General features: G+C 41.9%; 1 protein-coding gene across 1 annotated transcript; it reads left to right on the top strand.

Moving 5' to 3' along the window:
* Positions 1-7,579: 7,579 nt before the first annotated feature.
* PTGER4 (prostaglandin E receptor 4) lies at positions 7,580-20,704 on the top strand. Its single transcript, XM_055555274.1, has 3 exons — positions 7,580-8,144; positions 8,602-9,529; positions 18,781-20,704. The coding sequence occupies exons 2-3, from the start codon at positions 8,645-8,647 to the stop codon at positions 19,372-19,374; spliced, it is 1,479 nt and encodes a 492-aa protein (XP_055411249.1). The 5' UTR covers positions 7,580-8,144; positions 8,602-8,644; the 3' UTR covers positions 19,375-20,704.
* The last annotated feature ends 3,991 nt before the right edge of the window (positions 20,705-24,695 follow it).

Here is a 24,695-nt window from a genome sequence, read left to right as displayed (position 1 = left end):
GTATCGGAAATGAAGAGACTACTGTGAGACTAGATGCAGAGTGGAATTTGTATGGATGACAAAGGTCAAGAGGGTAAGTTCTGAACACTCATGTTACTCTGGATATGCCATGCATTGTGCTAGCAGACTAGCAGTTTTTGCAGGACAGGGTTCCAGTGGCGCCCTGGATAAGCTGATGCAAGTCAAGGGACCTCATAGCTATAAACAGTACTTGGCAGAACAGGCTGAGCCCTGTCCAAGAACAGCTACTTTCCCCATCATATCTTTGCTCACAAAGATGCTTGCTTTTTTTCTATCCATTTTTGATTGAAAATGTCCCCCTCCCAGTCTTCCTCCCCTCTGCAAGTTCCCCACATTGGCTCCCTGCTTCCAGGGAGAGTTGCATTCATTTCTTCCAAATAAAAGTGCCTTGGTTCTTCTTATAAATATCTCAAAAAAAATTTTTTTTTATGTTTAAGCATGTTTATTATCTGTAACAGCAAAAATTGGAAACATCCTAAAAGTTGAACATTAAAGGAACTATTAAATAAATTACAAACATTACTAGAAATTAATTAAGCCATTTAAAAGGAAATGATTTCATTAAATTGGAAAATTCTTCTGATGTAATTTTAGGTTATAGAGTAGAGAATACAGAACTTATATATACAATACAGTTCCAAGTTTTCAATAGAGCAATAAAAACTTACATATGTTTAGAAAAAAGATAATCAAAATTCAAGAAAATATTAACATTGATTATTTCTAAGTTGTGGGATTACAGGTTTTTTTACTTTCTTCTTTATACTGTCCTTTAGTTTCTAAATTATCTATATACATTTTTCATATATATGTATATATATACATATATATTAATATTTTTTAAGATACATAGATCATCATTTTCTAAAGCATTTATCCATCAGAAGATGGTTTTTAGAAAGGATATTAGTTCCAGTAAAATGTTACATTTCTGATCTTCCAAAGAATAAAGTCTCTCCAAACACAAATCAACTTTTTTCTTTTTTGTTAAAGTCAATAAACAAATGCACTGTGTGCACATATTTTATTTTTTTATTGTAAAGTAAATAATAATAATAATAAGCACACCAAAAAAAGAAGGAAGAAAAAGAAGAAAAAAAGAAAATATATCTCAAAATTTAAAAAAAAAAAAGGAAACTTATTTTGGAAGAAAACCAGGTAAATTCTGTGTCTGAGTAAAATTTACTAATATCAGCTCAATAGCTATACTGTGATTACAGTCAATATTAGGTGTACTCTTGAGAAATTATCTAATAAAGTTAACATAAGTAGGCAATAGGAATCATCACTTTGAAAGTAATTCTTTCATTCTCACGAAGGGAAGGAAAGGGGATTGACTAAACTATCTTATTTGTTATTGTTATTGCTTAGTTGCTAAGTCATGTCCAACTCTTTTGTGACCCCATGGACTATAGCCCCACCAGGCTCCTCTGTCCATGGGATTTCCCAGGCAAGAATACTGGAGTGGGTTGCCATTCCTCCTCCAGGGGAGCTTCCTGACCCAGGGATTGAACTCACATCTCCTCCATTGATTAACAGGTGGATTCTTTACCACTGAGCCACCAGGAAAGCCCAAAATTATCTAATAAATACCTTAATTCTCTTTCTGTGATTATATATACAACCAGTCTTTAGATATTTTGGGCAAGGCAGAGGCAAAAATAAGTTCTATCAAAGTAATATATACTTAATATATTATGATGCCCTCTAAAACATCAGGGAGGATAAATGCTATATGCATAAATTTGGGGAACATAACTATGTAAAAATAATTATTTTTAATATGTGCCAGAAATTTTCTTCATGTGGATTACTATATTACTTAAACTTCAAAAGAATCAATGTAGTAAAAACTCCTTTTCAGTAAGGTTTAGGCAACTTCACTTATTTACTATGACCTTGAATCCAGACTTTCTTTATCCCAAAGCCAATGATACTGAGAAAGAAAAAAAGAAGACTAACAGTCATGTGGCTGTAGTTCCTGGGCTAAGAAATACAGAGGTTAGAGATAGAGGTTTGGGGATTAGACAGACCTAGATTTAAATCTTTGTTCTGCCATTTATCAATACTGTGATCTGTAATTTACTCAACCTCTCTGTGCTAGGTGGGGTGATTATTTGCAAGCAATAGAAACTGAGCACGATCAATTTAAGTAGGAAAATAATTTATTGGAAAGACAATCAACAGACAAGGTATCAACTGGAAGACAGGCAGAGCAAACAGCCAGGGTCACACTGAATCAAGATGGTCAGAAAGCCTCAACCAGCAGCCAGTGGGACCCTTCACATTGCCATCCCCAAATGCTTTGTAGTCTTTTAAGAAATGACAATGTCCTCCTCCACATTCCTCAACCAAATATCAGTTAGCTCACCTGTAAATGGCCTACTACTATGTAGTACCTTCTTCATAGGTTTCTTGTGTGGTTAGATGACATATGCATAAATCATTCAGCACACTGTCTCACACAAGCTAAGCACTGGATAAATTTCAGCTGGCCTAATTTTTGTGCCTTTGAGCAAGTCACATAGCTTTTCTGTGTCCATAGTCTCATTACTGAAGACCGATGATTCCAATCATACTGTTTTGTCAGCACAGGGTAACTGCCCAACCAAGCAGCCCCTCAAATCTCAGGGGATTATTTCTCTTCATTTCATTGTCCAGTGAAGGTCACTGGGATTAGAATGAGGTCCTCACTCCATGCAGGTATACAGGGACCCAGTTACCTTCTACCTAGTTGTTCTGCCATACACCAGGGCCTTGTATCCTGTTGGCAGAAAAGGGAAGATAGAGAGCACAGAGGATCAGGGTCCTTTAGGGACCAGGCCTGAAAGTGACACACATCACTTCCTCCTATTTCCACTGGCCAGAATACAGCCACATGAGCCTCAGCTAGTCACAAGAAGTCTGGGAAATGCCATCCAGCTATGTGTTCAGGAAAAAAATGAAAACAGGATTTGGTAAAGCATGGGTCTCCATCACACCCACCTAACACCTTCAAGGGGGTTACTAAGATGAGCACAGTTCAGTTCAGTTGCTCATTCGTGTCTGACTCTTTGTGACCCCATGGACTGCAGCACACCAGGCCTCCCTGTCCATCACCAACTCCTGGAGTTTACTCAAACTCATGTCCATTGAGTCGGTGATACCATCCAACCATCTCATCTTCTGCTGTCCCCTTCTCCTCCTGCCTTCAATCTTTCCCAGCATCAAGGTCTTTTCCAATGAGTCAGCTCTTTGCATCAGGTGGCCAAAGTACTGGAGTTTCAGCTTCAGCATCAGTCCTTCCAATGAATATTCAGGACTGATTTTCTTTATGTTGGATCTCCTTGCAGTCCAAGAGACTCTCAAGAGTCTTCTCCAATACCACAGTTCAAAAGCATCTCTACGGCGCTCAGCTTTCTTTATACTCCAACTCTCAGATCCGTACATGACTGCTGGAAAAACCATAGCCTTGACTAGACGGACCTTTGTTGGCAAAGTAATGTCTCTGCTTTTTAATATGCTGTTGGTCATAACTTTTCTTCCAAGGAGAAAGCGTCTTTTTTATTTCATGGCTGAAGTCACCATCTGCAGTGATTTTGGAGCCCCAAAAAATAAAGTCATCCACTGTTTCCACTGTTTCTCCATCTATTTTCCATGAAGTGATGGGACTAGATGCCATGATCTTAGTTTTCTGAGTGTTGAGCTTTAAGCGAACTTTTTCATTTTCTTCTTTCACTTTTGAATGCAATTGTGAAAGTTCCGTGGAAAGCAGTCAACAAGCTATAGAAAATGAGGGTGTTGATGACTAAACCAGGGAGTCTCTGTGTATTTTCTGAAGTGCTAAAATATACAGCAATTTGGGGGAAGTGAGAAGAAACTAAAATATAATCAGCATGTCCATCTTCCTGTAGAAGAGACACCTGGACTTATAAGACTTTATCTCTCCACCTGTACCTTCCAAAATGAGCAAGATAGTTAGGGAGTTTGGGATTGACATGTACACACTGCTATATTTAAAATGGATAACCAGCAAGGACCTACTGAATAGTACATGGAACTCTGCTCAATGTGGTATGGCAGCCTGGATGGGAGAGGAGTTTGAGGGGGAGAATGGACACTAATATATGTATGGCTGAGTCCCTTCACTGTTCACCTGAAACAATCACAACATTGTTTGTTAATTGGCTATACTCCAATACAAAATAAAAAGTTTCTTTTTCAAAATGATCAATATTAATTAAATAATCTTCTTTCTTTGTCCATTAGCCCAGTTTACAATGGGAGTGCAGTGGAAATATCTGTCTGGAGAAAGAAGAGGGGAAGAATAAAAAGGTAGAAAGCTGTCACTTTGATGAGTGAAACTGTCAGAGAAGAAGCAAGCCTGAAGCAATCACTTGGTGGTGACCAGCCTCCACAGTGGTAATTTAGGCCCACATGAAGATGCTGAGGAGTCAATCACAGTATTAACATGTATAACAGCCCTAAGCAGCAGAATCAGCACAAAACTTATGCTTGGAAAATGAAAATAATTAGGTGCACATTTAAAATGCACTGCTAAAAAGGGAGGGACCAAAGCCACAATCATGGACCTTTTTTCATGCCCAACATCAGGTTAATGTCATGCTTGTAATTTACTAAACCAGTTGGGTGAGCACATGGAAGACAGATGTGGCCATGGGCACTGGGTTATCTGCACCAGATCAACACCTTTTTCACCTTTTTGAGTATCTATATGGCCAGTCCTGAATGACACAGAGCAGGTTTTGTGTGGGCTTTGATACGTGAATATTAGCTGTTTAGGAATGCTCTAAGATCTGGCCAGCTTTGCCTCAGTATATGGTCCAGGCCAGATCTGATTCATCCTGCTACCTTCCTCCCAGGACTAGCCCCTTTGTTACCCATTCTTTTGACCCAAGGAAGATTCAACCTAGTCAAAGGGAATGTAGTTGGTAGCCTCCAAGTGGACTCTGCTTTTAAGAGTTCCTGCCTTATGATGTTGATCTACAAGAATAGTCCAGTAATTAGCTAGCAGAGAGCAATCAAAAGGATCATGAGGCCATTCTTGGACTAGTGCAAACCTTCAGGGAGGATTTGATGACAGAATTGAAACAGGGACTTGCAGTGTAGAGTAGGGATTGAGGCAGAAATTGCAAGAGAGGAAATAAATCAATGCTTAGAATAAATTTTTTTCATAAAATACACAAACAATGACAAGAATTGTCAAAGAATCAAATGACAAAGAATCATGGTGATTCTTTGTTTTCTTTTGCAATGTACCTTCCCAGGACAGCGTGAGGGACACTGAACAACAGTGTCCCAGTTTTTCAAATAAAGAAAATAAAATATTTGTTTCCAAATTTTCAACTTCTACTTTTGAAGGCTTAAACTTAAGTTTTAAGAATCATGTACCAAGAGACGGTAGAGGTAAACCTCCTAACATTTTTTCAGTCTAATGTTCTGGATTCTTATTTATTTTCATTTTCATAAAGCTACTTTGGAAAGTAAGTGCAAATGCGTAGTAAGAAAAACAGCTCTATTGGTAACAAGTCCAATTTATCAGCAATGTGCTAAAATCTCTAATCCTAATTCTCTCAACAGAGTGCCTCAACTTTTATATAAAATACTCTTCATCATGAAAAGTTAACAAGGACCAACTAAAATTGTTCTCCATTTTAGGAACTTCAAATGCAAAGAGAACTGGAAAAAAAATTTTATTAGCAGAGGGTGATTGTAAGTGGAACTTCCCACCTCCCCTTCAAACTCTTACTAACATCCACCTGACAGGGTGACTGTGATGCAATGTGGTCACAAAAGACTGGGGGTAGAACGTGCAGTTTCCTTTTTCAATGCTGACACAATCCTAGAGCTTACTACTTAACAGGAAGCACAGACAACAGAAGTGGTTATACTGGATTCGGGCTCTGAGAAACTGATGGATCTTCATCAGTTCTTTTTGTATCTGCTACCAAATGTGTTTCTTTCCGAACCCCTGATATTCATGTGGAAACAATACAAACAACAGATTGATGTTATATCAATATATCCACATGGTGTCTTATACAATTATGTCCTGTAATTAGCTGAAAACTGGAATGCTTTGTTTCTCCTATTACTCATTTGTTACTGTGTCACTTGAGAATAACTGGAGCACCAGATAAATTCTTAGTTTTGTACATTCACGAAATAATAAAGGCATGAGTGCCCGCTTTAGCATATAAAAGGATCAAGTTATTTATCCTGTGAGGAGATGCATTATTTTAAAATGCATGTATCGACCTCTGGAAAGAGATCCTAGGAACTGAAATTATGAAGGCTCACACAATCTCACTTTACGGTTTAAAAAAAATGGTGAAGCGGTTATAATTATGCCATAAAGTTTTACAATCTTTTTTTTTTTTTTTTAGTTTTCAGTTTTGACTTTAGCAAGTAAAATATTAATAGAACAGTTCTGACTGTAGCAAGTAAAATAGAAAGAAGGGGATAACGAGAAGCCAAATTGTAATTCAAAGGTTAAAAGGTAGAGCAAATAGGCTTTTCCAAGAGTTGACCAGTGAGGTAGTGACTGGACAATTCCTTTACTTGAAAACAATCCCAGTATCAGCCTTTCCAAGAATTCATGGTGAAGGTGTCTAAATCCGACTGTTAACCGAGCCCAGACACGAAACTCAGTCTAACCGTTCTCACGGGCCGGAGAAGTTCCCCGAAGGAGGACAAAGGTCTCCGCGGTTCGACAAGCAGCCCTCCGCAGTCACTGTCCGTCCCCTGGAGGGCCGCGCGCCGGCTCTCCGCAGCCGCAGGTCTCTGCCACTTGCGACGGAAGACGTTGCTGTCCCGGCTTCCCCCCACCCCCTCACCTTTTTTTTTTTTTTTTTTTTTTGTCTAGGCACTGCCAACGAACTCCTTTCGTGGTGAGAGGATGGATTCCTCGTCGTTTCTCCGCCTAATCCTGATGCCCACTCTTCCATCCAGCCACCACGACAGTCACGCACACCCTTACTTCTGATCCGGGGCCACTCGCGCACGCACCCACACGTTCTCCTCCCAGAGCCGCGCGCGCGCACACACACACACACCTCGATAGCTCCTAGGTAGAGTCCTAAGCCGCTGACCTCCCTTCCCAGCACCCAGATGTTGCAACTCGGCTGAAGAAGGTGAGAGAAATAGCCCACTTGGAGAAGGAGGCAGCGAGGAAGAAAAGATGAGGGTTTCAGAGCTGTCCGCCCTGGATGCCGAGTTCAAAGTAGCTAAGAGGGTGCACAGGAGAATACCGGGATTCCCCCAGGGTCCCCGCGGACCGCGACCTTTCAGCACCACCTGCCTGGAGCAGGGAGGCCAAGCCTCCACCATCCCAGCCCCGCGGTGGGCTGGAAAGCCGCATACAAGCAGCGGGCAGAGGCGTGGTGGGACCCGCGCCGCCCGGGGCCCCGCCCTCCGGCCCTCAGCGCTTCCTCGCCGCGCACAGGAGCGAGCGAGCGCCCCACCCACTTCACATCTGGCCAATGGGCGCCCAGGCCGCGCGCTGTGTGGCCCCGCCCCCGCCAGGGAAACTTGAAGCTGCAGGAAAGTTTGTACAGAGGCTGGACTGGCAAGAGCGGAGCTGGAAACCCGGCAGCCCGAGAGGAAGATGAACCGCCCCAGGTCAGAGCCTCGGGCCGAGGGGACCTCAAGCCACCCCCAGGGCGTCAGAAGCGCCCTCAGCTGTAGCCACCAGCCCCGGTAGCCGCCCGCGCTGCCCTGGGCTGGGGAGGAGGGCGGCCCGAGCCCGGTACCCAGGCTCGGTGCCACCAGCGCGTGCCGCCGCACACCTGAGAGCTGTCCGCCCACGGACGATTCCTGCGGGCTCCGCAAAGCTTGGATCGTCTTTGAAGAAACGAAGGAAAAGACGAAGGAAAAAAGCAATCCATGATCAGGCTTCACTGACCCATTTCGCTGCCCTTCTGTTTCTCCAAGTTTTTGAAAGCTGACCACTGACCCCAGTTCCGGAAAACTGGCTGCCACCGAGAGCAGGCTCTGAGAAGGCAGAGGCTTGGCAAGCTCCACATTGAACAGGGCACGGCTGAGGGCAGGTTGAAGGCTTGTCCAGGACATCTGAGTCTTGACCCTGGGGGCTTACGTAATTGCAACCTCCGCGGCTTCCACAGGTGAGACAGGGTTGGGGGCACTGGGCAGAGAGCGGTGCGGGCGCCCCTTGAGCGTAGCCAGGAAATGAAGAGTGCTCTCTTCAAATTATCTTCTATAACTTGTTTTCAGCGAGACTTTTATTGACTCAGAATCTGTCGGGAAAACGAGCAAGCCACTTTTCCCTTGAGATAGGTCTTGTTCATCTTGGCAATGGAATGAGTTGGGTTGGTGAGAGGAGAGAAAGACCGTATCAACGTATAAATATTAATGCCCGTAGAGTGGTGCTGCCGGCAGGACTTATCCGGAGCCTGGAGATTTAGGTAGCTGAGTTGATAAGTGGCTACAGTCCACGATGTTGGATCGAGTTGCTCCCCCGATCTCTCATCAGCATATTGTTTCTTGGGAGCGGGTCTGACACCTTTTTGCAGGTGGCAATTTCTCCTCATCGCTTCTTCGTCTCTCTCCTATTCTCCACAGACCCAGCCTTGCACTCCAAGGCAGTGTACCGTCGGCCACCACCATGACCGCCCCTGGGACCAATGCATCATCCTCCCAGGCCTCCAACCCACTGAACAGCCCAGTGACCATCCCGGCGGTGATGTTCATCTTCGGGGTGGTGGGCAACCTGGTGGCCATCGTGGTGCTCTGTAAGTCGCGCAAAGAGCAGAAGGAGACGACTTTCTACACACTGGTATGCGGGCTGGCGGTCACCGACCTGCTGGGCACGTTGCTGGTGAGCCCGGTGACCATCGCCACCTACTTGAAGGGCCAGTGGCCCGGGGGCCACGCGCTGTGCGAGTACAGCACCTTCATCCTCCTCTTCTTTGGCCTGTCGGGGCTCAGCATCATCTGTGCGATGAGTATTGAGCGCTACCTGGCCATCAACCACGCCTACTTCTACAGCCACTACGTGGACAAGCGGCTGGCGGGGCTCACGCTCTTCGCGGTCTACGCGTCCAACGTGCTCTTCTGCGCGCTGCCCAGCATGGGCCTGGGCAGTTCGCGGCTGCAGTACCCGGCCACCTGGTGCTTCATCGACTGGACCACCAACGTGACAGCGCACGCCGCCTTCTCCTACATGTATGCGGGCTTCAGTTCCTTCCTCATCCTCGCCACCGTGCTCTGCAACGTGCTCGTGTGCGGCGCGCTGCTCCGCATGCACCGCCAGTTCATGCGCCGCACCTCGCTGGGCACCGAGCAGCAGCACCACGCGGCCGCCGCCGCCGTCGCCTTGGCCCCAACAGCCTGCCGGGCTCCCCCGGCCGCCTCCTCCCCAGCCCTGCCGCGCCTCAGCGACTTTCGCCGCCGCCGGAGCTTCCGCCGCATCGCGGGCGCCGAGATCCAGATGGTCATCTTACTCATCGCCACCTCTCTGGTGGTGCTCATCTGCTCCATCCCGCTTGTGGTGAGTGGCAGGGGCCAGGGCCCTACTCGGCCCTTTTCCTGCGTCCACCTCCCTCCTCCATCGCCCGCTCCCTGCTCTCCCTCTCCTCGGCCACAGGCCACCGTGGGGTCCCCACGCCCAGGCTCTTTTTAGGCCCCGTCGCTAGCTAGGTGCAGCAGGTGCTTTTCCCCTACATCGCCGAGTTTCTTTCCCCGAAAGCCTAGTTTCCTTTCCCTCCCGGGACAGCCCCTACTTCAGGCTGCCTGACAGTGGCCTTGAGCCTTCCGAGAACACGCGCGCTCTCCGTCGGATGTAGAGAGGAAACCGCTGTAGTATGACTGAGCCCCATCCTCAGGCAGAATCCGAACCGTCGGGGCCGGTGATTTCTTTGGTGTCCACTCCTTACAGTAGTAGGGTTTTTAGTGTTCTGATTTATGTCTTTTTTTTAAATTTTTCTTTTGGTAGCTTATGTCGAATTTTAGAGCTTGAAGGGATATTGGATGCATTTTGGTCTAACTCCTTCACTTTACACTGGGAATTACTTGCTTAAAATAATCCCGCAGAACTAGACTGTCAAGCTAAATTCCTTGCTTTTTGCCATGCAGTGAGTCCCTCAGGAAAACATCTCGGTACACATGTGGCCCTCCATGGGCAAGGCCCAGAGCTTCATTCTTTCTAGGGGCCAGGAAAGCAAGGTGTTTCAGGGGACCTGTTGAGGATAGGCTGATGCACCTGGGGTATTGAATTCACATTCTCAACTGTGAGAGATAGAGTGCCTTTCTAGAGAGATGGGGCTTTACAGATGGTCACCTTATTTATTGCCAAGCCAAAGCTTTGCAACTTGAGATGAACCTCAGACCAATCTAACCCCAAGGCTGCTTCTGTAATATGACGTCATGTCTCCCTCCTAGAACACTTCTAATTTTGGCCTTCGAAACAGTGTGTGTGAGTTTGCGTTTTGGTACACTTTATTTTAAGGACACCATCTTCTTTAACATTGCCTGTGCATTAACTTTTCAAATGTTTTAAAATGTTACAAGCAGAAAGTTTGAAAGTCTGCCTAGCTCTCCTCTCTTTGCACTAGAAACCCATGGGCAGATGCACATAATACTTCATGTAGAGTTTCTCATGAAAGCAACTAGTCCTGAGTTTTCTATATCTCAAAACACCACATTCCTGGAAATTCTAAACTATCAACTTGAAAAAGTTGGTTTTGTTTTTCTTGAATGCTGATTGGGAGCATGAGAAAATAAATGTTATAGGCTATTATTCCATCTTTTCCTTTACTAATACTATTCAGAGATTTTAAGATAAAAATATTATATCATAAAATTGATGTTATATCTAATAAAATATTTTAATATAAAATATTATATAAAATTACAGATGGATAAAACTCCTTCCATCTGTAAATGGAACTCCAAGGTGGCGGAGAGCCGGTGTACAGTAGCTTCTTGCCAATTTGTATAAACAGAAGTAAATATAATTGGCCAGAAGGGCCTTTAAACCCTCCCAGGACCCAGGATAATTTACAGAGTTAATTGAGCCACATAAACATATTTTACTGTCTGTAATGGCACCTTTAGAATAGAGGGAGATTTTAGAAGAAACAGCTCTGGCTGGGGCCTCCTTCTGTGGCCTCTGCCTTATGTTTTACAGAACAGTAAATGCCAGAGTGAGTGGTTGTTATTTACAGAACATCCACTTTAAAGAACTGAGGAATCAGAGCTAGAGGTTTAGCAACATGCACATAACTTTTAAACTGTGTTTTGGTTGGAGGCAAGCATGCGAAGCTGTTGATGACCACACAGTCGCAGATGAACTGTTCTCTTCAAAGCCTCTTACGGGCTGAAATGGTAGATCTGATGGCAAAGCCATTTATCACAAAGCCTTTGACATTATTTAAGGAACAAGAGGCAAGAAATTATAGGAGTTATATTTGTGGTTTGCAGACTGACCACATCTAAACTAACAAGGATTGTCTACTCTTTGAAAAGTCAGTGTTGTGTAGTGATATTAACCTTTTTACCCTGCAAATTGAAAATGGCTCAGCTGAGAAATAATCACATAGACATACCTTTGGAAGTAATAAGAAATCATACAAGTAATGGTAGCTTCAGAATAGATCTAATTGTAAATTAATGATAAGAATGATGTCATTATATTACTCACCCGCCCACAGTTTAGCAATGACTGAAAGAATTAAAAGGGAAGCATTCACAGCTGTAGCCTTCCTTGGATCACTTTTACAACTTTCTTGGTTTGTTTGTTTTGTTTTTTTTTTCCACATTTCTCACATTCATATTGTAATTTGAGTTGAAAATTTCTGAACTCTGACTTTTAAAACAGTCAGATCTATCTTCAGTTTCAAGGAAACTAATGAAGAATCTCTTTTAACTTTATCAAATCAAGTTGGTTGGTAATCCTATTGGAGGCAAATCAAACCCTTCCAAACACTTAAAATGCCTTGGAAATAACAGAGCAAATACACTTGATGTGCAGTTTCACAAACCTTGACTTACAATACATAAGGAAAACAAGCATCACTGCAAAGCGGCCACATTTTTGACTTTCGGATATCAGAGAAAGAAAAACGACAGTGGCTCTTAGAAGGCAGTTGGTATTGAATTTAGTATAAAAGTCAATTTTAATTTGTTCTCCAAAATATATATATCTCATAAAATAGATTTTGGAATGGAAATTTGAGAAAGGTTGGAAAAATTAATTGCAGTTATATAAGGAACTGTGCTGAAGTTGCAAAATTTTCTAAAGTGAGTCATAAGCAATGAAGAGAAAAGATGTAAATACAATCAACAGGGAACATTGCATGACAAGGTTTAGTGGGACAAGGTTAATGTCATTTTGTCTGTTCTGTTTATAAGCAGTCTCTGGTTTTTGAAATACAAGAGAAGCTAAAGAAATGAAAGAGTTTATGCTCAAAATAAATAAAAGGGAATGAATTCTTTAGAAATATGCAAGTGAGACAGCCTAAGGTCCTGGTGTTAAATGCTGCAGCTGGATCAATGTCTGGTACCTAATTTTGTTACTAATGTTAGACATTATTGTAATCCAGTCTTTGGCCTCAGGGCTAAACAGTTACACTACAGGATTTGAAAGGCATTTTCCCCCATGCACAGGCATGCTATGGCAGTATTTATTGCTTACTTGTTTCTTTTATTTTCTTTCTTCTTACTCTGAAGTAGCAAGCCTTCACCTCTATTAAAAGTAGAATGGCCAGTTTGATTCATCTTCTGCCTGGGAGGAGTGAAACTTAGGAAAATAGCTTCCTTTAAGTGTTTATTTGGTTCCTTACTATAAACTAGTTGTCTGTATAAGCCTTCATCAGCATTTGATCGCCAAAGGTTTATTAGAGCAGAGGAAAACTGTGTAAATAGATAAACTTTTGTTTACTGCGGGCAGACTGGAAGTGGAAACTAAAAGAAACTGATGGGGTTCCAGATGAGTTAAAAATCACATAGGTACATGAAGAATGCCATAAATCCAGGCACTATTACAGCAGAACCTGAAGGATTTTTTTTTTCCAAATAAATTTGGCTAAATTTTTAAAAAGTAGCAATTCCCAAAAGCAGAATTTTAACCAGAACATAAAACTGCAGACGCAGGAGTAGTACCTTGAAGACTGGAGCAGCACATAAAAGTAAGGTTGTTTTTCCCTGCTTCTCCTCTGAGTCTTTAAAAAAGCTCTAGGAAGAAAGGAGGGCTGACCAATATTTTCTCTGTCTCTGCACCTCAGATTCCTCAACTGCAGATAATGACTTTATTTCATGCTATTTACTGGGTGGCTGGGAGTGAGTCCTAGTCTAAGGCTCTTTTCACCATGCTTTGCTGACCTGTCAAGGCTTGATTTTATGGAATATCTGCTAACAAGATCTCTTCCTCCCAGAGCTGAAGTGATTCTTGAAGGTTCTTGTTAGAATGTTCAAAGTTAAGGATTCAAAGAAACTAAACACTTCAGAAGTAAATTTTCAGTGTACACACTGACCCGTAGAGGTAAAGCAGTTGCTCTGCAGTTAAATGGCCGGTCAGTAATGCAGAGGGAAGGAAAACCGAGCTCTCATTCCACCACCCACCCAAGAACTCTCTCCCCTCTCCTTTACTTAGAGATTTTTGTCACTAAAAAAAAAAAAAAAAAAGGAGGTGGGAAGAATTTCTAGTAACAGCTGTGTCAATTTTAGACCCTTCACAGGGCAGTTAGATAACTGATCACACATAGAACATTCCTTTCATGTGCTCGGAACAGAACAAGGAGCACATACAAATCCAATCACGGGTTCTCGTCATTTATTGGAAAGCATTTCTATGTCGACAGTCAACTCCCAAATCAGTCTAATCAAAATTTCAACATTCCTTTTCAATTAGACATTCCCTGCCAACAGGTTAATTCATTAAACAGGAAGTATGTGTTTTAGAGACCATGCGCGTCATTAACTATACCCCAAAGCGACCTCTAAGCTGTGGTTTTCATATTATTGATAAATTCCACCGTAGCCAAGCTTCCACATATTTGTACTAAGCCCTTTCATGATTTTGCTCATAAATTATATGGAGCAGAGAGCCAGGATTTGAACAGAACTGGGCATTTATCTTTACAACATGTAGCCTTCCTTATAGCTTTCCCGTCATCACATTTAATTTTGGGTTTATCATATTTTTTCCAAGGTATGTTCCTGAATCCTAATCTCTAGCCGTCCTCAACAAGTTTAGAATATTGTCATGTATGCCAGTGCTAACAATAAGCCACATGTGCAAATCAGCAGCTACTGAAGAAATAGACTAATAAAATTGCAAGAGACTATATACGTTGTTTGTATTCAGTGAATTCTTTTAAGGTGTTTCCCCACCCGCCTCAGAGGTTCGGTTTTCTTAGCAGCACGCTCTTCCAACACTGAAAACTGCCTGAACACGTTTATTGGTGTAACATACAGAGCCTGTTGGACAAGAATTGCAGAAAAGTGCTCTCTCCTCCCTTCGTGACGCTGGAGTCCTGCTGTGGATGGTCCCATCCTAATCTGGGGTCTGCCCCCTTGGGGAAGCAAATCAAGTACAGCCTTTAAAGTGAGGCAGAGATGGCTGTGGTTATTTTGAAATCTAGTCAAGTGCGTGGAGCTTTTGCTCACTTTTGTCTTCTTTTTCTCTATTCAAGTCAGTCTCCATTGAGATCATGCTGCAAAGGAAAGCTCCGTCTTCATTTTTTTCAAATCATTTTACCAGCTTTTTAGAGTGTTTTCATCTAAATTTGGAACATTGCTTTTCATACTCATCTTTGTTGCTACCCCATGAGCTCTGCTTTCCTGAGAAGACATGAAATGACCAGGTTCACTAGCTTATATTAATTGTATGCCCACCCCGCCCACACACACCATGGAACACTGAAATAAGGCTCCTTTTCATGCCCTTATAGTTTCAATTACCACTGAGCATGAAGTGAGCCACAAAATAATTCTTTCCTTGCCTCTTGTCACCTTGATTATGAAACTTCACTATTAATTTTTTTTTACAACACTGACTTTTCTGAAGGGTCATAGGAATTAAAAAAAATAAATGGTAACTCCTAGTTTATTCCCTTAAATAGCTACAAATTTCATTCCTTCTATAGCCATTTCAGGTGTTAAAAAAATTTACTCCTTTCAGTAGTAAATGTGTTTCCCTCGAGGAAGCGGTGGGAGAAACAACTACCAATGAAGTATTTCAATGTTAAAGTTTTAAGAAATGCAAACTTTAGATTTAAAATTCTGTTCTGAAAGAGGGTCTTGAAGTGGCTGGGCAAACCTCTTAGGGAGAGCTGTGGGACCAGCTCCCAAGTAGAGCAACACTGCCACCTACTGGCTAAAAGTCTCAAATTCACCCAAATCCTGCCTTGGGTTTTTTCTAGAGGCTACACTCAGAGGGGAGAAGGAAATGGCAACCCACTCCAGTATTCTTGCTTGGAGAGTCCCAGGGATGGAGAAGCCTGGTGGGCTGCCGTCTATGGGGTCGCACAGAGTCGGACACCACTGAAGCAAGTTAGCTGCAGCACACTCAGGGGAGGGCATGATACTAAGTCCAGATTTAAATCCATCATTTCTTTTACCCTTAAGAACCTACTGTGTGATGTGAGTAAAATATAGACCTCATGCTTTGTATTTTACCAATATTTCCATTGTCAGGAGATAATTCTTAAGTAGAAAGCTAGCTAGCCTGGTAAAACAGAAAAAGCAACATGAAAGTAATTTGGAGACCTGAGGCCCAGGCCAGAATCAGCCACCAACAGGGTGGTGGATCTAAATAAGGTTCTCAAAACTTCCTGGTTTCAGTAACACTTCATCTGAGAAAAGGTCCGTAGACCTGAGGGAATCTCTGTACCCAGGCACCGCTGAGAACCTCAATGAAGAGTATGGTAGGAAGAAATCAAGATGCTTTGTTCCATTGGTTTTTGAAAGGACAGAAGGTCAGTCATCCTTCGTCTTGGTAGAATCATTTATACAAACATAGTTTCTAAAAATATTTTAAGAGTTATCATAGGAACTTCACTGAAGGGGGGTGTGAGTTCTGTCCCTAGTCAGGGAACTTAAGATCTCACATGCTGTGTGGTTTGGGCAAAAAAAAAAAAAAAAAGAGTAGCCATCATATACTGTTGTTCATTCTAGTACACTTTTTATTTAGCTGTCTTCCAGAGATCAAGGGAATAATTTCATCTTAGAGCCATTTCACCATTTTATTCTATGAGAGTTACAGGGCTGTATGTAATTGCTTATCCAAAATATTTAGGACCAAGTGTGTTTTAAATTCAGAATTTCTTGGCTTTTAGAAAAGTAATTTAGTAATCCACATATAATATGTAATATCCCCATCAGAAACTGGAAAGGGACCTCTGGAGCAAAACATGGGAATATTCACATCAAGAGGAATAAATAAAATTATAAATAGCATCATGGTCTAGTGAGTTCAGGTTTTGCAACTGAAAACAAAACAAATGAATATCAAAACAACAGCAACTTCTTGATAAAGGATTATATACCTGTAGTTGATTGAGGTCTTCCAGTATAGGAAGAAGTAGAAATACAGTTACACCCCACTGATCTAGCATCATTTAGAAATGTTTCATATAAGTTGACTTTTGCAGATTAATGAGAATTATTTACATGTTTTAGACTTCTTTTTATCCAGTCTGTTATAAATCTAAAATATCCCTATTCTTTCTTAGTGATTCATACCCCATAAATATTATTATCCTGTTTGACAAAGTGGCGGTGTCATCAACTCTTCTTAATATTAGACATATTTGCCCTTGGTTAAATGGCTCCAGCTATGCTTCTATAGTTCTTTCTTCTTTTTATGGTTTTTAATGCATCTTTCTTGGCCGTGAGACTCACCTCTTACTTCTCCCTGACCTAAAATAATTACTAATGGCAAGTAATAATTATCAAATAATTATATTATCTTAAAAACCACTGTTTTTATATGAATTATTGTGAGATTATTATATAATGATCCTGGTGGAATTAGAAGTAAGACTCAGATAGCATCATCATCCTTTAACAGTAAAATTTTGGGTTTTTTGGTGTGTGTCTTGTGTGTGTGTGTATTTATATACACATATATTTATTTAGATATAATTGACATGTAACATTATATTTATTTCAAGTGCATAGCATAATGATTTGATATTTGTATATATTGCAAAATAATCACTACTATAAGTCTAATTAACATCCATCCCCACACTTAGTTACAAGATGTCTTTCTCATGACGAGAGCTTTTAAGATCTACTCTTTAGGAGTAAATATGGAAGTGTATGTTTTACAAGTGCCTTTTTGAAATAGACTCACAGATATAGACAACAAACAAGTGGTTGCCAGTGGGGAAAGAGAAGGGGGTACAATATAGAGGTAGGGAATTAAGAGGTAAAACTATTAGGTATTAAATAAGATACAAGGATATATTGTACAACACAGAGAATATAGCCAGTATTATATAATAACTATAAATGGAGTATTACCTTTAATAATTGTGAATCACTATACTGTACACCTGTCATTTACATAATACTGTACTTTAATTTTTAAAAACAGAGAAAATAAGAAGTGCCTTTCCACTAAGGAATAAAATGATAGTTTTCCTCAAATTTACAAATTTATACTCTCTTCAGTGAGTCTGGTCTCTCCAGAGTGCTCCTGGCTGTTTATTCTAAAATGCTCCAGAGATACAAAGGAGGGGTGGATTCCAGTGGAGGCTTCAGGATGGATTCACAGTGACAGATGTTGAACAGAACTATGGTTCCCAAGCAGCAGGAAGCCATTGAAGGTTTAGCAGCCGAGTAGCATAATCAAATCTGCATTTGAGAAATAATCTTCTGGTGGCAGTTTGGAGGATGGTTTGGAGAGAACAGGAAGTGGAGATGGGAAAGCTAGTTTGGTGGTTGATGCAATAATCTAGGTGAGGAATGCAGTTAGAGGGGGAAAAAACTATTGACACATAATTGGTTTATGGAAAAGGTTTTTGAAGTAAGAGTTGATAACACTAGATTAAATAAAAACTATTCTCTGGCCATTCTAGATAATAATAGATTCAAATATTGGTTTAAATTTCCAAGTTTAAAAGTTTCTCACTATTCTGTGAGAAAGCACAGAAATGAAGTTAATAAAATTCTTTATGCCTATGTCACCTATACACACATTGCATTCTTTTATCCATCTTTGACCCAGAGAAGATATTCATAAGGTGGTTACTGATATATTAAAGTTATACTAACTCGATAAATGGTAATCGGTGGTCTTCCTGGTTCTATATATGCTGCTCTTGGCACTTTTTTAAACTTTTTAAATTTTTTTGACCGTGCTCCAAGGCATGTGGGATCTTAGTTCCCCCATCCAAAGATTGAACCCAGGCCTCTCCATTGTAAATACCAGTCTTAACCACTGAACCACCAGGGAAGTCCCCTCTTGGCACTTACTAACAGAAAAGAGGGCAGCTAATGTTACTAATGGCTCAGTCGGTAAAGAATCCACCCGCAATGCGGGAGACCTGGGTTAGATCCCTGGGGCGGGAAGATCCCCTGGAGGAGGTCGTAGCAACCCACTCCAGTATTCTTGTCTGGAGAATCCCCTGGACAGAGGAGCTTGGCGGGCTACCGTCCATGGGGTCGCAAAGAGTCGGATAGACAGCGACTAAGCACTCACAGCAAGGTTACTAAGTTAGACGTTGCATGCAAATTTTTTCCCAGTTGATGAATGAATGCTAAACACTAAACGTGGACATCTCCTTTTCGCAGGTGCGGGTGTTCGTCAACCAGTTATACCGGCCACAACTGGAGCCAGTCATCAGCAAAAACCCGGATTTGCAGGCCATCCGAATTGCTTCCGTGAACCCCATCCTGGACCCCTGGATATACATCCTCCTGCGGAAGACAGTGCTCAGTAAAGCCATAGAGAAGATCAAATGCCTCTTCTGCCGCATCGGCGGGTCGCGCAGGGAGCGTTCGGGACCGCACTGCTCAGACAGCAGAAGGACGTCCTCCGCCGTGTCCGGCCACTCCCGCTCCTTCCTTTCCCGGGAGCTGAAGGAGATCAGCAGCACGTCGCAGACCCTCCTGTACACGCCAGAACTCAGTGAAAACGGCCTCGGGGGAGGCAGGAATCTGCTGCCAGGTGTGCCCGGCGTGGGCCTGAACCAAATAGACAGCACGTCGCTTAGGACTCTGCGGATATCGGAGACCTCAGACTCCTCACAGGGGCAGGACTCGGAGAGCTTCTTACTGGTGGACGAGGTTGGCGGGAGCTGCAGGGCTGGGCCCGCCCCCAAGGGGAGCTCCCTGCAAGTCACGTTTCCCAGTGAAACGCTGAACTTATCAGAAAAATGTATATAGTAGTAAAGGGAAGACATACAGCACTATTTCTGGAAGCTTCGAAGATCCCGTGCAATAGACACATCAGTGAGCTGTTTGGCCAGTGCTGAGAGGGCTCTTTTCATCCTATCACGCACATTAGAGAACACCCGGGCTTCTGAGCACTTTGCGGACAGACGAGTTGCTCCTTCTGGGTCCTGAGGTCCGAAGCCTTGGCTGCCACCTCGCTGTGATAATAGCGTTTCGGTGACAACCTGATGGCTGGGAAGATGTACCCTCAGTTTTTCTACTTGACAGGAGGACAACATAAGTTTTGCTGTTTTCATAAAATCAAGAGCTTGATATGTGGCACACAGCAGAAGTCCATGTACAGAAGGGCTCTATTCCAATAAACTATAAAGGACTGTCTTGTGGATGATTTAAGGGTCTCACTAAAGCATGAAATGTGAATTTTATTGTTGTAAATATGATTCAAGATATTTAAAGTATTTTCTTCTCTGTGAGAAGGTTTATTGTTAATACGAGGTATAATAAAGTTGTGGTAATCCCTCTCCCCCTAGTATAACCAGCTGAAGTTGCAGATGTTAAGATATTTTTTCATAACCAAGGTGAGACCATGGTGTTGAAAATTCAGTGAGTCAGATCTATAAAATAAATACAAATTTTTAAAAGAGTTTAGCACTATTAAAGGAATAAAGCAAAATGCTATTTAAGACATGGACATTACAGGCTGAAATATTAAAATTCTTTCCAAGCTATGTGTAATACATAGTGAAAAATGTTTAGTGATGCTGCATGTATCTATCCAGAAAACTGTGATTTCAGGAGAACCTAATGTGCTGATAAATATTTTGTACTTTTGTCTTCATTAGCTGGTACTTTTTAAAATGTAACAAAGCTTTTAAAAAGTGTTAGTAACCCATAATTGAAGTGTATAGTATAAAAAGTAAGCAGCTTGTTTTCCCCCTTGGAAATGTGTATAGTTTTACTTTCCTAAGGAATGACTTAGAATATTCTTTAAAATTTAAGAGAAAGGCAGATTGCACCATGAAGGGTTTTACGGGAGGTGTGGAAGGATTAGCCTTTCACAGATGTCACAACAGAAGAGGTACAAAACTTGGGCATGTAAGAATCATCTTCTAAAAGTTTTGTGTAATGCCCAGGCATGCTGTACACATATCTGAAGCACCTTTCTCAAAGAAATATTGAGCATGTTTTGTTGCTTACAATGTCTTTGTGAATTGCTTGGTTGTAATTAAATTGAGCCTGATAGTAATGTGGTTTTAAGAAGCAGTTGTGCCAACTGAAATTATTTTGGAGATTATAATAAATAAATACACTCAATTGGAGTTCCAATCAGTTTTGGAAACTTGTGTGATTTTTGTGTGTTTCAGGTCATCTTCCATCTTTTGAAATTGAAATATTTTAACTTCTTTATTTTACAAATAATGTCCAATGCAAAGTTGCAAGAATAGCACAAAGCCTTGGAGCCACTTAATAAAGAATGGCATTTAGAAACCAAGATCTGGGTGCAAAGTGTGCTCGAAATTACCAGTCTGTATGGATGGTGGCGGAGACAGTATTATGCTTAACCTGCTACATGTAAAGAATCTAAATATTTATTATTGAAACATTAGCATAGACTTGTGGCCTTTCCTACTTGTAAATTCTCTAGTCTGCTTTTCAAACTTTACCATGCATCAGTCATCTGGAAAGCTCGTGGAAACACTAACTTTCTGATTCAGTAGCTCTGCGCTGTATCCTAGGTATAGTGATGCTGCCAGTATGAGAACATACTTTGAGCAGCAATAATCTCCAGGAGTGGGGTTATAATTTTTTTTTTGCAATTTTTAAAAGATATTTTTGAATAATACCAGAAAATCAAGACTGTCATTTTCACAGACCTGACAGCTTAGTGATTTTCAGCTAGCTTAGAAAAGAAGATCTGTTGGACATGGGGAGAGGGAAGAACAGGGTGAGATGTATGGAGACAGTGGGGAGAGGGAAGGACAGGGTGAGATGTACGGAGAGAGTAACACAGAAACTTACATTACCATATGTAAAATAGATAGCCAACGGAAATTTGCTGTATGGCTCAAGAAACTCAAACAAGGGCTCTGTATCAACCTAGAGGGGTAGGTTGGGGAGGGGAGATGGGAGGGAGGTTCAAAAGGGAAGGGATATATGTATACCTATGGCTGATTCATGTTGAGATTTAACAGAAAACAACAAAATTCTATAAAGCAATTATCCTTCAATTAAAAAATAAATACCTTAAAAAAAATATCCTGTAATCAACCATAATGGAAAAGGAAAAAACAAAACAAAACCTTCTAAAGTGTTCTATTTTACCATGCTAACCAAAGACTTTAGAAGATGGTCAGGGACAGGGAGGCCTGGTGTGCTGCAGTCCATGGGGTGGCAAAGAGTCAGACACGACTGTGCAACTGAACAGCAACCAAAGACTAAACACAATGTTTTCAGAGACTATTTTACTTGTTATTTTTCTTCCATGTATATGGACAATGAAACAACATTTCAGTTCAGTTCAGTTGCTCACTCATGTCCGACTCCATGGACTGTAGCACGCCAGTCTTCCCTGTCCATCACTAACTCCCGGAGCTTACTCAAACTCATGTCCGTTGAGTTGGTGATGTCACCCAACCGTCTCATCCTTTGTCATCCCCTTCTCCTCCTGCCTTCACTCTTTCCCCAAATCAGGGTCTTTTCCAATGAGTCAGTTCTTCACATCAGGTGGCCAAAGTACTGGAGTTTCAGCTTCAGCATCAGTCCTTCCAATGAATATTTAGGACTGCTTTCCTTTAGGACGGACTGGTTTGACCTCCTTGTAGTCCAAAGGACTCTCAAGAGTCTTCTCCAACACCACAGTTCAAAAACATCAATTCTTTGGCACTCAGATTTCTTTATGGTCCAACTCACATCTATACATGACTACTGGAAAAACCATAGCTTTGACTAGACAGACCTTTGTCGGCAAAGACGACATGGAGATTTACATATAAATGAATATATTCATCATCCATGTTCATGGGAGGAGAAACAAAGGCTTATTCAGAAGTTTGCAATACTAGTCAAGGTATACTCACTCATCCTTTACTTCAGATTCACCACCCAGAATGCTGATTCTAGCTGATTCTTTTTTTTAATTGAAATAAATCTCACACACAATAAAATTTTCCTTGTAAAGTATTGTAGCATTTTCACAGAGTGCAACCATCATTCCTAATTCCAGAATAAAAGAAAGCACAGACCCATTTGCAGTCACTCCCAATTCATCTTTCCCCCTAGACCAGGGCAACCACTACATCTCTATGGATTTGCCTATTCTGGACATAAATGAAATCATACAATATGTGGCCTTTACTGTCTGCATAATATTTTCAAGTTTCACTCACATAGCATGAATAAGTACTTTCTGATTTATAGCTGTAAACTCCGGGAGTTGGTGATGGACAGGGAAGCCTGGCATGCTGCGGTTCATGGGGTGGCAAAGAGTTGGACACGACTAAGCGACTGAACTGAACTGAATATTTCATTTGTGTGAATATACCACATTTTGTTTATCCATGCATCAGTTGATGGGCATTTGAACTGATTCCCTAATTTGGCTGTTATTAATAATGCTGATAGCACAGTTGTGTACAACTTTTTTTTGGGAGGGGGTAGATACTGCTTTATATCTGGGAGAGATATTTCTCTATATATCTGGGAGTGAAAGTGCTGAGTCATAAATTAACTACACATTTAATTTTTTGAGGAACTGCCACAGGTTTTCCCAAGTGACTGCAACATTTTATATTCCCACCAGCAATGTCAAGTTCTCCACATCCTCAATACTTGTTATTGTCTTCTAAATTATAGTCATCCTAATGGGTATGATGCACACAGAGGGTCCATCCTGATCAGGTCAGTACCCCAGAAGGGTTTCCTTTCCCCATGATCCTGATCCATTCACTTCCTCACTCTCTTGGATTAATGAAGTATAACTCAGTTGGGCCCTCAAGAGTCACCCCTTGTTCACGCTCAAAGTCTGTGATCCATATATTTCTGTCAGATGCATTTGATGCAAGCAAATCCACCCATCTGAATGTCACTGTCCCAGGTGGCGCAATGGTAAACAACCTGCTTGCCGAGGTACAAGATGGGCCTCTACCCCTGCATCAGGGAGAATCCCCTGGAGGAGGAAACGGCAACCCACTCCAGTATTCTTGCCTGGAAAATCCCATGGACAGAGGAGCCTAATGAGCTACAGTCTATGGGATCACAAGAGAGTCAAACATGATGATGACTGAGCACACGATGGGTATGAAGCGGTGTCTCACTGAGGTTTTGATTTGCATTTACCTAGTGACAAATAGAAGGCAATGGCACCCCACTCCAGTACTCTTGCCTGGAGAATCCCATGGGCGGAGGAGCCTGGTTGGCTGCAGTCCATGGGGTCGCTAAGAGTCAGACACGACTGAGCGACTTCACTTTCACTTTTCACTTTTATGCACTGGAAAAGGAAATGGCAACCCACTCCAGTGTTCTTGCCTGGAGAATCCCAGGGACGGGGGAGCCTGGTGGGCTGCCGTCTATGGGGTCGCACCGAGTCGGACACGACTGAAGCGACTTAGCAGCCGCAGTAGCAGCAGTGACAAATAATGTTGAGAATCTTTTCATATACATACTGGCCATTTGTAGATTTTCTCTGGAGAAATGGCCATTCAAATCATCTATGCATTTTTAAATTGGTTTATATGTCCGTATTAGTTTGCTAGTGCTGCCATAACAAAATACCATGAATTGCTAACTTCAATAACAGAAATTTATTTTCTCACAGTTCTGGAAATTCAAAGTCCAAGATCAAGGCACTGGCAGATGTGGTTTCTCCAAAGGCCTCTCCCCTTGGCTTGCAATGGCTACCTTTTTCCTGTCTTACCACATGGGCTTCTCTGTACACATGCATCCCTGGTGTCTCTTAAGAGGACACTGGTCACACTGGATTAAGGCCCACTCTTACGACCTCATTCAACCTTAATTACCTCCTTAAAGGCCCACCTCTAAATACTGTCACACTGGGAGTTAGGGCTTTACCATGTGAATTTCAGAGGATACAGTTCAGTCCAAAAAAATGTCTTTTTATTGTTGAGTCTGGCTTATTCTAAAAAGAACATTCAGCACTGTTCACCATCTATTCCATGTTTATTTATAAGCTTTACCAACTATGCTGTGCAAAGACAGTTTTTGGTGGTAAACTTGTTTCTGACCATTCAGAGTCCCTAACTTTTTCTGTAGGTCAGTTCTCATTATCTAAACGGTTAGTATTAAACCCTATCTGG

Source organism: Bubalus kerabau, chromosome 18 (genome assembly GCF_029407905.1).
Source record: "Bubalus kerabau isolate K-KA32 ecotype Philippines breed swamp buffalo chromosome 18, PCC_UOA_SB_1v2, whole genome shotgun sequence".
Classification (NCBI taxonomy): Eukaryota; Metazoa; Chordata; class Mammalia; order Artiodactyla; family Bovidae; genus Bubalus; species Bubalus kerabau.
This window is presented reverse-complemented; position numbering and strand designations above follow the sequence as displayed.